At 45.3% G+C, this 13716-nt stretch overlaps 1 protein-coding gene across 1 annotated transcript; it reads right to left on the minus strand.

Moving 5' to 3' along the window:
* Positions 1–1537: 1537 nt before the first annotated feature.
* On the minus strand, positions 1538–6062 carry LOC125512459 (ubiquitin domain-containing protein DSK2a-like). Its single transcript, XM_048677555.1, has 8 exons — positions 5679–6062; positions 3687–4421; positions 3274–3563; positions 3078–3191; positions 2943–3001; positions 2773–2801; positions 1988–2080; positions 1538–1900 (listed from the first exon to the last, which is right to left on the minus strand). The coding sequence occupies exons 1-8, from the start codon at positions 5914–5916 to the stop codon at positions 1752–1754; spliced, it is 1707 nt and encodes a 568-aa protein (XP_048533512.1). The 5' UTR covers positions 5917–6062; the 3' UTR covers positions 1538–1751.
* Positions 6063–13716: the final 7654 nt, after the last annotated feature.

Below are 13716 nucleotides of genomic sequence, written 5' to 3' on the forward strand. Positions count from 1 at the left end.
ATAGCTGGACTGTTGAGCCGCCTTCGTGTCCGACGAAGATCAAGAGTGTTGAATCCAGTTCTTTTATCATCTGGCTAATATAATAGGGAAAAGCACTGCACATAATATATGTCCATGTCATCATGTAAATTGAGTAGTTTGTGTCACATAGACCATGCATGAAACCTTGGTTGGACTTCTCATGCATTTTGACGGGAGTCACTCGACCAAGTGAGACGGTTGTACGTGAAGATGCAACAGAGAAAAAGATTCCTTCCATGTCCCTAGTTTAATAAAGTGAAGTAAAACAAAGCATCATGTGGGCATATTTTAAAATTTTGCCAAGTTTTATTAATATAGGTATAGATTAAAACAATTTAGCTATAGTACCTCCCAGTTTAAAAAAACATGTTTATTAAAATGTTTGCCTTTTCAAATTTAATGTTCAAAAAATATTTGTGTTTTTAAAATGTTTGCAAATTCCAGAAATAATGACAACAGTACATCCTACTTTTAAAAAATTGTTTGTGTTTTAAAAAATACCCAGGTTTAGAAAAAAAAATAAAAAGACAAATATTGTTCTTTAAACAATGTTTGGCTTTAAAAAATTTATTAACAACTTTCAAAAAATTCACATTCTAAAACTTATTCACTTAAAAAATATATATTCCTCTCAATATCTGGCACGACTGTGTACTTAATTTTAAATTTTGTGGTTCTAATTAAACACCTAGTCTTGTTTAGTCTAGTGGTTAGCATTTGAGTGTTGTAGTGTGAGCGGGCTGGGTTTAATTCCTCCCATCACAGTATTTTTCCTTGGAAATTATTTTACTGGCGCGGACTGTTTTGTATACTAATGGGCCAGCCCATTGAGGCTCTGTGTGTCCTGTAAATTTTTTTTTGGGCAAAGCATAGCTTTATTACTTAATGGTGTCTGGGTAAATCACCCGCGACACAAGCAGCTACATGGGCTGAAACATCAGACTCATACTCTACACAGTGGTTTGCAGGGTACAGACGCCCCACACTAGCAAATTCATGTGCTACCGAATTCGCACTTCAACAACACATACTTATTACATATTTAGAAAACCATATCTTTAGCTGAAACTTTGTGTCCTCAATGAATCAGGAGAACGCCCACATGAGGAAACGCCTGCGACGTACGAAGCCTGAGAAATACGAAAATTATATGGGTCCCACCATGAACGAAAAGAACTGAAGAAACAATTCTTCTTTTAATATTAGGTAAAGATAAAGATAAAGATTGCAGCAGATTAGGTGGTGTTTTGTGCAACAAACGCAAAGAATAGGTTTTCTATACAAATAAATTTGACCCCAATAGGTGATGGTTTGTGCAATTTTCTTCACACGGGAAATTAGCATCTGCAAAAAATTATTAACCCACTCATCTTTAAACCAAGACGATCACAGCTTTCCTACTCTTCTACCGCATGTGGGAAAAAGATTAAAAAAAACTGAGCAAAAAACGTGCACCTACATTGTTGGGGTTTCTATTGTGTGTGCATCTCAGAAAAAAGATGGGTCGACTTGACACTTGGAAAACTAGAGCCACATTCTTTGCGGTAACACCGGATCATCTGATATGTATGTACATCAATCCAAATTGTCAATACAACACAGAAAAAACAAAGGCATGACGACCATGTACGGGAAAAAGTTAACTGTATTATTCCGTCTTTTTTACTGTAGACGGACACTGCCTGTTGGCTAAAACAGGGAGATTACGGGCAGCATCTGGCTCGTTTTATCTACTGGCCAAAGTTCCCGAGAAGGCGCTCCACAGCAGCATGTACGTTCCCAGAAGTGGCCATCAATGCCCGAATATTCTCTGCGGTGTCAAAGAACCCCATTTCTTGGAGCTGGCCAAGTTGCGTTGCATAGAGTTCCTCCGGTGGCACTGAAATTTTGAGAACAGGGAAACTAATATCAGCTGACGGAACGCAATAAGAGCAGGCAAATTCTCAAGACGGCAGCGTATACAAACCATTGGAGGCATTTGGTACACCTAAGCCACCTCCAGCACCAAGCCCACTAAGCATGCCCATCAAGGTGTCCAGACCAACATTTCCCCGCGTGCCTGTATTTGTTGATAAAATGTGTTTATCTAGACAGAACTTAAGATCTCTGCACTGCACATCTAGTTTTGCTTCAGAACTGAGCACTCTGCAGTCAAGACTACGTACAAATTCTGTTCAATATCCAGGTAGCACCGCAAAGCAGCTGGACAGTAGATCAGAGACATTACAAATAAAAATGGCTCAATAGCGGTGGTATCAAGGTGCATGTAACTACAATCTATTTTTCAGTTAACAAATCCAAATGAGTGGAACAGTATTTTGGTCAGAGGCAACCCATTTCCATTTGAAGAAACGTATCACATGATTCAGAATCAGGAACGCATCGATAATTGACTGTAGGCCAAATGATTCTGTGAATTTCTAACTTCTAATGTTTAATTCAGTAATTATCTTGCAAAAAAGAAAATCGCCTTAGTAGTTTCGAGTTATCAATGACAGGTAATGATTCTAATGCCACAACAGTATACCCTAACAAATCACGGAGCAGAAACTTTATGAACATGAACCAAGCAGAGTGTGTATAGAAAAGCAACTCTTGCCACAGGAGATGTTTTTTTTTTGCGGGAACACAGGAGATCAACTACAAACAACATAAGAGAACTCTGGAGCATTCACATCAAACCTGACATCGTAATCCATATCAAGGAAGAAGAGATTGTGCATAAAGAACATAATAATCAAGAACAATTACCTGTGCCATTGCCTCCTAGGTTACCAGCCCTGAAAGAAAAAAAGATGACTCAGCAAACGCATAATTGCACCCTCAAAAAATGAACATAACTGCACTTCATAATCTCCATTTCATTTAATTTCATAAAAAAAGGGGTGATACAATGATGCTATTGAATTAGAGTTACTCACTGGCTAGGTTGATTTTGGCCAAGCTGTGATGACAGTGTCTGCTGGAATGAGAGTAATTGCTGCGCAGAACAAATACAAATTATCATAAAATAAAATACGAGAACAGTTGTTAACTTGCATCGCAACAGATTTTACCTGCAAAGCCTCTGGGGATGCCATCTGGCGAAGAAAGTCTGGGTTTTGGAACATATCCCTCAACTGAGTGTTTGACTCCATCAGGCTACGTGCATTTGGGTTCATGCTAAGCAACTGTGGGACAAGCAAATGTTACAGAATGATCCAAGTTCATCTCCAAAAATCATAAAGGAACTAGTTTTGAAAAATATTGGACCTGGTTCATTGACTGTGGGTCAGACATAATGTTCTGCATCATCTGCATCATAGCAGGGTTTTGCAGCATCTGACTCAAAAGAGCAGCATCAGGTGGACCACCAAGCATACTCCCCAAATCTGCTGAACCCAACCCTCCTAGACCACCTGCAGCACCAGTTCTTGCATTCCCACCAAGACCACCGAGCAGGCTGCTCAAATCTGCTGAACCCAGCCCTCCTGGGCCACCAGTTGCACCAGCCCTGGTACTAGCAGCAGGACCTGACCGTGGTGTTCCTTGCGCACCCCCAGCTGGGAAAATAAAATTGTATCACAGGCAATTATCAGCAGCAGTGAGAATAAAAATACTACCACATGTAATTATCAACATTCAACAACAAAACAAACAAAAAACTCTAAATAACTAGAACCTACCATTGTTGCTCCAGGGGTTTGGAAGTGGATTAGTATTTGGAACAGGGGTTCCTGTTGTGGACTCTGGGCCGGTAATTGGAGCATTTGTAGCAGCATTGCCGGCTTGGTTAGGCCCCTGATTTCCAAGAAGAGCTGCAAACGGGTTAGAGGCCGGGGTGCCTTCCCCACCCCCTCCCATTGTTGTTGCATTAAGAAAAGGCTCCTGTACAGTTTCATACATACGCCGGAGCATATTAAACCCTTCAGGGGAAGCTTCAATGTTGCTCATTGCTCTGTCTGTGTTCCGCATCATCTCCCTCATAATTTCAGGGTTTCTTGCAGCTTCAAGGGTCTGGCGGAGAACACTAGGGTCATTGAGGACATGGGCAAGATCTGGATTCCGATCAATAATATCACGCATTTGTGGATTATTCATAATCATATTGCGTATTAGATCAGGGTTATTCATGAGACTCTGCATCATTGGCATGTTCATTATCTCCCTCATAAGGTTGGGATTCTGGCTCAACTGTTGCTGCATTTGATCTAATTCCGGAAGTCCAGCCCCAAATAAACCTGCTGGCCTGCCACTAGCAGCTCCAGTAGCACCAAGGCCTGGAAATAAGCCTCCAAGACCACCTGCAGGGCCACTGGTAGGAGTAGTTGAAGCTTGGGGGCTTGATGCAGCAGGTGCTCCTGATGCTGCTGGTTGGGCAACGCCTCGCACCAAGTGAATGGTGTGATCTGTCTCAACACCTGGAAAATACAAGTAGCATAGAAAAATGCTTAATAACACAGAGATCTAAATGACAGGTCAACATTACCATAGAAAGAACGAATGCATTTGCATCCTTGCATGTGCCAAAACCATATACAGGAGTTTGTAATATAGTAAGATAGTGCAACTTGCTACTATACCGCAAATCATCGTTCATCTCATCATAAAATAATTTGCTAATAACCAACCAAATAATTACATTTTGGAACAGAAGAAGCCAACTGTTACAGACTCATACAAGAATTACCAGTTTTCTCCCAAAATAAATAAATAAAATCCAAAGATGGAATTTAATGTTTTTTCATGAAAAGTGTTAGTGATGCAACAAATTCATTGGAAAGCATTTGCTCCATGCAAGGGCATGTAGGCATGTAGCATCTGCCAGTCTTTTGCAGACTGTTCCCTGCATTTTCCCAACACGAAGTGTAGCATTAGTGCCCTATGTGTGTGTGATTCTGAAATATAATAGTCAAAAAATACGGAAACATGCCATAACTCCAGTGACTGTGGTTGTACGACACTATTTTGTAAAATAAGAAGTCGACCATTTAGGAACAAAAAACATTATGCATTTTCATTAGGATTCAACTATAAACTCCACAGAAGGCTTTGTCAGTTTACCAGAATACAGTGACTTACTAAAAATACATCAACAAATTTTACATACTTCCCCAGAGTACCATAAATTTTACACACTGAACAATCAATTGACACAAATTTACTACTCTACAAACTACAGTCAATAATCAAACACTATGCCAAAATTCACACACAAAAATACTGGAACTTCCTTATGATGATCCTTAAGCTAACATACTAATTCCCCACTCCACCTCAAGCAAATCCAGTAAATCTCTTTAGATTTCACCTGTAGCTATGTAATGATACATGCACAAGTAACGGAAGCTAAAATCCGTAACGCTTGGAATTAAATTCATGCCGCGACAAGGGAAGCTTCCTTCAGCTTCACCTTCTTCTATGCTATATAAAACATGTACGCCAACGGTATCCGTTATCACTAACACACCGCACTCTCTACCGGCATCAACCAGTCACCCGTGTAGTATCGGCTAACGCGGCACATAAGCATACCGTTGCATCTGATCCACACCAGCACGCTCCCAACCAACAAACGGGCATTGCAAATTTGCAATTCACGCACGGGGCCGGCCAATTCGACCCCACCGAAGCCAAACCGCGACCCTATTCCCCGTATCCATGTGGTGTGCACGCACCGTAGCTTTCTAGGGTTTGCTCGTCCTTGAGGATCCGGCCCTTGTAGATCAGGCGCTGCTGCGGCGCCGGCACGTCGCAGCTGGCGGCCACGGCCTCCTTGAACGCCCCGACCGTCTCGCCCAGGTCCGCCTGAAGGGTGAACTTGGCGCCGTTGGCGCACCGGATGTTGAGCGTCGCCCGCGCCCCCGAGGGCGGGGACTCGCTCCCGGCCCCCTCGCCGTCGCCTGCTCCGCCCATGCCCTCGGCCGAGGCTCGATCCGGTCGGGTCAGGGGGCGTGGGCTGCGATTGGGTTCTGCCGTGTGCGCGTGAGCTTTGCGAGTTTTTTTTTCCCTCTTACCTTCCTTCCCTTGCTCGGAGAGAGAAGAAAGAGAGGAGAAGAAGAAGCAAATCGGCCGCGGACGCGAGGGATTTAACGGCGGAGGGCGCCACGGGGTAGGGGTGGCGGACGGCGTGGATTCGTTGCGTGCGGTGGGGGCGCTGTGTGATACCGGGTGGGGGGTCCTCGTGGACCGCCACCGCAAGAGTCGGTGACCGGAAGGTTCTAGGCTTCTAGCGTTCGAGTCAGGGGAGGGTGTTCCCTATTCCCACTGGGACCGAACGGGTCCGTGGAATTTTCGGACGGATTGTGCGAATCTCAACGATTCCACGTAGTAGTGTACAGACTGGCTCTTGGGTCATCTTTGCTCCCGGAGGTGATGCGAGGCCAAAATCACTGTGTTTTGGCTCATGGCAGCATCGCACCCATTCATACTCATCCCTGAACCGTTCGCCCCACGTTCCCTTCTCATCCCTTGGAAAGGTGATCTGGGAGGCCATCGTTTTGCCCCCATCTCCGTTGGCGCGGCCGTGGGTCCTCTACCCCTCCGGCAATCGCTCCAGCGACGAGAGGCGCAGGGGACCCCGGCGTTGTTGCTCCGGCGAGTAGTTAGGCTGGGCTTTGTTCTTCACAGAGGTGGCGCATCGGTGGCGGGATCGATGTCATGTCAGAATAATTTGGCTTTGTTTCTTCCCCATCGATAGTGTTCCAATCAATGATGCTGGGAACTTGGGAAGCAGGTGGCCTCTTTGTCTTGTCAGTCATCGGATCTAGCGGTTTTAAGTTGTGTCGGGTGGTGTTCGGCGTCACCCGGTGGCGGCAGCTGCGGCCATGGCAGAGTGTACGGAGGTTCTGAAATGGGATGTGCAATGGTGGCAGGTATTATGTATCTCAAAAAAAAATTGATCATATACTTAAAATTTTGTTTTGGATGTTTTGACTTTATATATACAAACATCATATTCCACCTGACGGTACAACCGCGGTAGCACTTAACGAATTTCTTATTTCAGAAAGCATTTTAGAAAGTTCATTACCACAGGAAGAACAAGTTATGCGTGAAGGCATATCAACATCAAAGGTATCAGCTAGCCTATTACAAGGCAGCATGGTGCCCATAATAACATAATTGTTTTTCACAAAGGAGAGACGGTTTTAAAACCGGCTTCTGGTTTAAGCTTGGCCACCAGCCTGGCCTGATGGTTGTGGGTCATCCTGCACCGCTTCAGCTTCCGTTTCTCTATCCAGTGGCTGGAAATCCACAGTTGTCCAGTCAATTCCCATCAATGCTTGAAAAACAGCTTCGTCATGGATTAGCGAAGACGGGTCAATATCGGGAGCGTAAGTATGCTTACGGATTGGAGGGATCAGGTTTTCCGATTCATGGATTGGTGCAGCTATTCACTTGTTCTGACTGTCATATTGGGCTTGATAATGAGACAAATCTGCTTCCTCAGCCAGTTGACAAGCTAGCGGACGTACCTCTCGGTTTATGGCTCGCAGATCCGCTTCACCAAATTCTGACCCGTCTTCCTTCAAACTGGGATAACCCTGAGCCGCTTTAATAGGATCAAAATCCGGCACCCAGGCTTTTGCCCGGATTAAAGCATTGATTGCACCGGTTCGAGCAGCAGATTTCTTCAGCTCTTCAACCCGGGCAGGAAGCACTGACAGTTTCATCAAAGTATCTTGAATCAAAGTGGGCGCCGGTTTGTTATGAGACGCGGTACAGATGATCCGCTGGGCACCAGTATACAATTGTTCAACCAAGGTATAGGCGGCTTTCAATTTCTTCCGCACATCTGACCCCAAGTGACCAATGCGTGTCCCTGAAATACCATAAAAGGTTAATAAACCGGCGACTCTGTAAGAAGGCAGAATCAATTCAGAAGGCAAGCTGGCTTACCAAAGATAGCAGTGGTCATGGCATGAACGTGCCGCTTTATGCTGGTCAGTTCATCTGTCACTGGTTTCAGTGCAGCCTTGGCATCCTCTGCTCGTTTGATCAAAGCGGATTTTTCAGTGGCCCAATCCGCCCGTTTCTTCTTGAAGTTCTCCTTAAGTTGTTCCATGGCGCTTAAGGCACTGGCCAATTCCTCTTTTGCCTTGGAGGTTTCAGCCTGTTGGGTTTTCAGGTTTTCTCGCAGATCGATGACTTGGCTTTCTTTCGCCTTTAGCTCCGCCTGCAGGCATACAGATATATGTTTCAACAAATCGGTAGAAGGATTCAAGTACCAACCACATAACAAGTTATGCGCTTAGCACTTGGGGGCTAATGCATATTCGATCTTCATCTTTTAATTGTTTACAAAGTCCCAAGCTCAATACAAGTATTCAACTTGGCACTTGGGGGCTAATGGCTATTTGATCATATGTATTCTGATGCGGCAGTTTCAAATACTTAAAGTACCGGTTTAACTACGCTAAGTTGAACCGGCCCTTGGGGACTATATCAGCAAATTTCAAAGCATCAAGATTCATATTATTAAGTCCCGGTTTGAAAGAATATTTCAAATCGGCCCTTAGGGGCTATGAGAGTCAGCAAGAATGAAAGCATGCAAGCAGGAAGGAGCATATGGAAGTTACCTCATATTTATCCTTCATCATATTAACCAGACCGGCTTCATAGTCACGGCTGGTATACAGCCGATTCAGATAGCCGGAATGGATATCTTGGGCGTTCAGAGCAGCGTAAGCCGTCAGATCAGCATTCCACTTGCCTTTGCCAAAAGCAGCTAATTCTTCCTTGGCGGAATGTTTGGATAAAGCGACAGGATTGCTTGGCTCAGTATGGCCAGTGCCAGTAATGACAATTTCATCATCATCGGTACCGCCGGTTTGCACTGGAGCTGTGGGCTTATCAGTAGGTTTTGCGGGACCGGTGGAGCTTTCAACCCGGAGGGAACCTGTGGGCTGATGAATAGGACCTGAGATATCAGTAGGTATTTCCTCAGCAGTAAGATCATCATCTGGCTGCGGTGGATCATTGGGAATATCCTCAGGAATAGCCGCTTCAAGATTGGGTGTGGTGCCTGGTTCAACAATGACATCTTCTTCGGCCGCTTTATCCAGGCGGGCCTTCTTGCTCGGCCTGGGTTTGGCCCTGAGAAGAATAACAAAATTAAATACAGCATATGTTCTAAGGCAATATACTACAAACATCACAATAAATATAGCTTACCCAAGCACCGTTTTGAGCGGTGGGAGCTGAGTAGGTGACGACTCGCCAGAAGATGAGTGGGAAATAACCTGATAATCAGAGTCAAACGGATTAAGAGGTTGACGAAAGCAAACCGCTTTAGGACAAGCACTGACAAGCGAATTAGAGACCTCGGAATGACGTTTCCGAACCGGACTGTTCGGTAAACCGGCGGAGGTAACTACCTGGCCGCTGTGCCGGGTGGTGCGGCGAGCTTCGTGTTGTTGAGTCTTCATAAGAAGTTTAGGATCCAAATAAGCAAGAGGATGAGAAAATTTAACTTTCTGGTTTGCCTGACGGATTTTTTGTGAAGGCAAAGTTTCTGAATCGGAAGAGAGAATAATTACCTCTGCAACATCCGCATGGCTGGCTTCGGCATCATCCTGACAAATATCATCATCAATAAGATGCATGAAAAATAAACCAAGTGAGTCAAGCTCTACTTCAAAGTCCGGATTATCCACCTCGTCATCAAGGGCCGGATTAGAAGATGCAGTGGTTCTTTTCCGGTGGGCAGTCTTCTTCACAGCTTTAGTTTTTTGCCGGGTTGCTCTTTTCGGTTTATCTGTTTTCTCTGGTTTCTCCTGCGGCAGCTTTTTGCTCCAAAATGGATCATCGCCCTGGTTATGCAGACACTAATATTAAAAACAATGACCAGACATATCAATAATAGATTCAGCAAAGAGAAAAATCAAACTCTTATAGCTGGCGGTTTGTTGGTGGCACAGAAGGGAAGCAGGCCGGTTCTAGTGCAGATGTGCTCCGGTTCATTCAGTATCTTACGCACAGCCTCTGTGATTTCTTCACCGGAAAGCTGGAGTCTTGAATGTCGCAGTGGGTCATCCACACTATCAGTATATTCGCACATCAAACCGGAGCGCTGACTAAGGGGCAGTATGCTCCATGATATCCAACAGCGAGCAAGGTCAACCCCTGTTAAACCGTTGGCCATAAAGGCCCTGAGTTTTGATAGCTGAGGAGCATATTTGCTTCTCTCCTGGGCAGTCAATCGTTGAGGAAAAGGATGGGTATTGCTGAGCCGCTCCGGACGAAAGCCAGGCAAGGGATTCTCACCAGCAGGGGAGGTGTCTTTGCAGTAGAACCATGTCTGATTCAACTCCTTGGGGTGACTGTGCAGCTTGGCGTGAGGGTAGGTGACCTCTTTCCTTTTTTGAATAGCCATGCCACCCAACTCCGTATTAGAGCCATCAGTAAACTCAGTATGGCGGTTTAGATGGAAAAGATCTCTGAATAATTCCACCGTGGGCTCCTCTTGAAAGAACACCTCACAGAGCACTTGGAAGTGGCACATATTTGTAACAGAGTTGGGGCCAGTGTCTTGCGGATGGAGTTGGAAATCAGCTAGAACATCCCGGTAGAATTTAGAACCGGGCGGTTTAAAACCCCGGGCTAAGTGGTCTACGAAAACAACAACCTCTCCTTCTCGAGGTGTGGGGGGCATTCTTTGCCAGGAGCCCTCCAATGGACGGTGTCTTTGACGCGAGAAGGGACCCAATTGCACTCATACACTTGCTTGGCCATGATGAAATCTACAAAGTACATTGATATGTGCAATGTTAAACCGGAAGCAGATCTATCTAAACTGGAGTTTATGAAGCAACAGCATCCCGGCGGTTCGACAAGGGGACTAATGATATATGATAGATTGCTTTTTCAAAGGTGAACCGCCTATGTGGTAAAGAGGATACAAATCTAAGGCAAGAATGACTAAGGTAAAAACAGATTTCATAAGGTCGCAGTGAAATTTTGGATCTACCGTAAGACAGGAAAATAAAAGGATTTAGACCTAAAAGATTGATCTCAAAGCAATTCACAAGGGACCAGATCAGTGTTTTATGCGCATAAAGGTTTGCTTTGGTAACAGAAGATAAGCCATTACGGAGAATACATCAGGTTTGAAGTTTTATTCATGGGCTAAAGAAGAAACAAAGGAAGAACAGCGCCAGAGTCTCGATGAACTTCGACGAACAAGGAAACCCTAGAACAGATCTGCGGGGGAAAGGAAAGAAGATTTACCGAAGCTGAGGAAGAAGCGGAAGGTCGCCGCGATGCTCTGGTGTGCTCAGGTTGATGCAGCGGCCAAGGTTGATGCAGAGGTCGACGGTGGCGGCGGAGCTCCGAAGCTGGGCGACGCAAGGAAGATGAAGCAGAAGGGGTCGGAGGGAAAGAGAAAGGAAATGACCCTTTGGTCCTATTTATAAAGAAAGGGATATGTCAGGCGCGAGAATCAAGGAGCCGCGAGGTTGGAAATAAAGTTGTGGCCTTAATTGTCGCAGGCTTGTTAATAGGATAAGGTTCTTTATAACCAATGACATCACACCGGTCTACCGCGAGCAGAGAAGATGACATCACAGCGGTTCAACAAAATACAAGCAGATGTTGAAGATGAAGATTTTTGCTAAGGATTGACATGAACCTGTTCAAATCAATTTGGGGCCTAATGTTGGGGATATTACTACTGGGCGTAAACCGGCCAGGACAAGCCGGGTTAACTTCATCAGTAGTTGAGTGTGATAAAAGCCCATGAGGGCAGATGAGGGCTAAAGGCCCATAATCGGTTTAAGGCCTATAGCTATAAACCGGCGTCGGTATGTAACTTGTGTTATAGGTTAGGAATAGTGGAGACCGAACCGGACGCATCTATGAGCCGGTATCGGGACTCTGTGAACCGACGGGCGTCCCCGTGTATATAAGGGGACAACCCGGCGGCGGTTGAAGGAGAGACAACAACTCGAGACATAGGCGAAGCTTATTTGCTCCCTAGTCATCGAAACACCCATCAATTCCATCACAACTAGACGTAGGCTTTTACCTTCATTGAAGGGGCCGAACTAGTATAAACTCTCTTGCGTCCTTGTGTCCGCTTTAACCGCTTCAAGCTAACCCGTAGCGATGGCTCCACGACTAAGTCCTTTCTCTAGGACAACTGCCGTGACAAAACCACGACAGGCAGGGTGTTAATCTGCTCTTCCTTCTTTTGTTCTTTGCTCTTCTCCTCGTCTTTTTCATCTAATGAGTTGGCAGTTTCATCAATTTCTTCTTTCATGCAAGTCTGCAAAATATTAGTTTCTTATAGGGCAGCAGACATTCTCTCAATAAATTCTTTAATATAAGGTTTTTTATGATAGTGCCCTTGATTCCTTAATTGTGCTCAATTGTCCCCACGCTATACACTTTTGCTCACTTTTCCCCACCCTCTTATTTGAAACTCTCATAAATGGTCAAACTGGAAGTTTGCCGTCGGGTCAATGGCTTCATCGTTAAGTGCTAACGAGTGGGCCGCTTAGGGCCGGGTCCTCTTTTGACCGCTATGTGCTGACGAGTGGGGCCGCAAGGAGACACGTCAGAGCAGCTTGTCTAAAACAGATCGAGCCACTCCCCCATCGCCCCGTCCCGCCTCCTCCTCCGTTGACGATGTTGTGCCCTCCACCATCTAACCCTATTTCGTTCATCGGCGACGCCACGCCTCTGCCACATCAACCCCCCCCCAAATCTGGGATTAAGAAGCGATGTCGGGGGAGGACGCCCTATGGCCCATCGACCGTGCAGATGATTGGGCCGAATCGAAGGCGGATAATTCATAGATTCCATATGGGTAAGCGTCGTTTCCCCTCAATTTGATGAGCAAACTCGTAAATTAGGCAGTATTTGACCACTGGTCGCTTGAATCATACCAATTTGGGTTGCTGAATTTTTCATCCTTTATGTCGACCGAATAGGATTGATCATGTGCTTGCTTTTCGGCTGGCGGTTAGAATGGAAACTAGCATGCTATGCGGTTGCATTTGGTGTGTTGGAGGCAGAGTCCGAGGAAAGTTAGGTCTAGTTTATGCAGCAGTTGCGCAACATTATAGGTACACCTCTAGGTTTAGCTATACACAAAGATGCTTGCAAGGGTTTAGAGACTGCAGTAGGAATTGTATTCCCTGGAGCGGAGCATATAGAATGTATGCGACTGATACGTCTCCAACGTATCTATAATTTTTTTATTGTTCCATGATGTTATATTATCATTCTTGGATGTTTTACAATCATTTTATAACAACTTTATATCATTTTTGGGACTAACCTATTGACATAGTGCCCAGTGCCAGTTGCTATTTTTTGCTTCGCAGAATATTAGTACCAAACGGAGTCCAAACGCAGCGAAACTTTTTGGAGACTTTTTTGGACCACAAGACACCTTGGGGGCCAAGAAAGCACCAGAGGGGATCCCTATGGGGACCACAAGACACCTGGGCGCGCCCATGTGGGTTGTGGGCCCCGCGGAGGTCTCCTGCACTACCTCTTCGCCCTATAAATTCCCAAATATTTCAGAAAACTTAGGGGAGTCGACGAAACACAATTCCAGCCGCCGCATGTTCCAGAACCACGAGATCCAATCTAACACCATCACGGAGGGGTTCATCATCCTCATTGGTGCCTCTCCGATGATGCATGAGTAGTCCACCATAGACCTAAGGGTCCGTAGGCAGTAGCTAGATGGTTTCTTCTCTCTTT

Source organism: Triticum urartu, chromosome 1 (genome assembly GCF_003073215.2).
Source record: "Triticum urartu cultivar G1812 chromosome 1, Tu2.1, whole genome shotgun sequence".
NCBI classification, from domain to species: domain Eukaryota; kingdom Viridiplantae; phylum Streptophyta; class Magnoliopsida; order Poales; family Poaceae; genus Triticum; species Triticum urartu.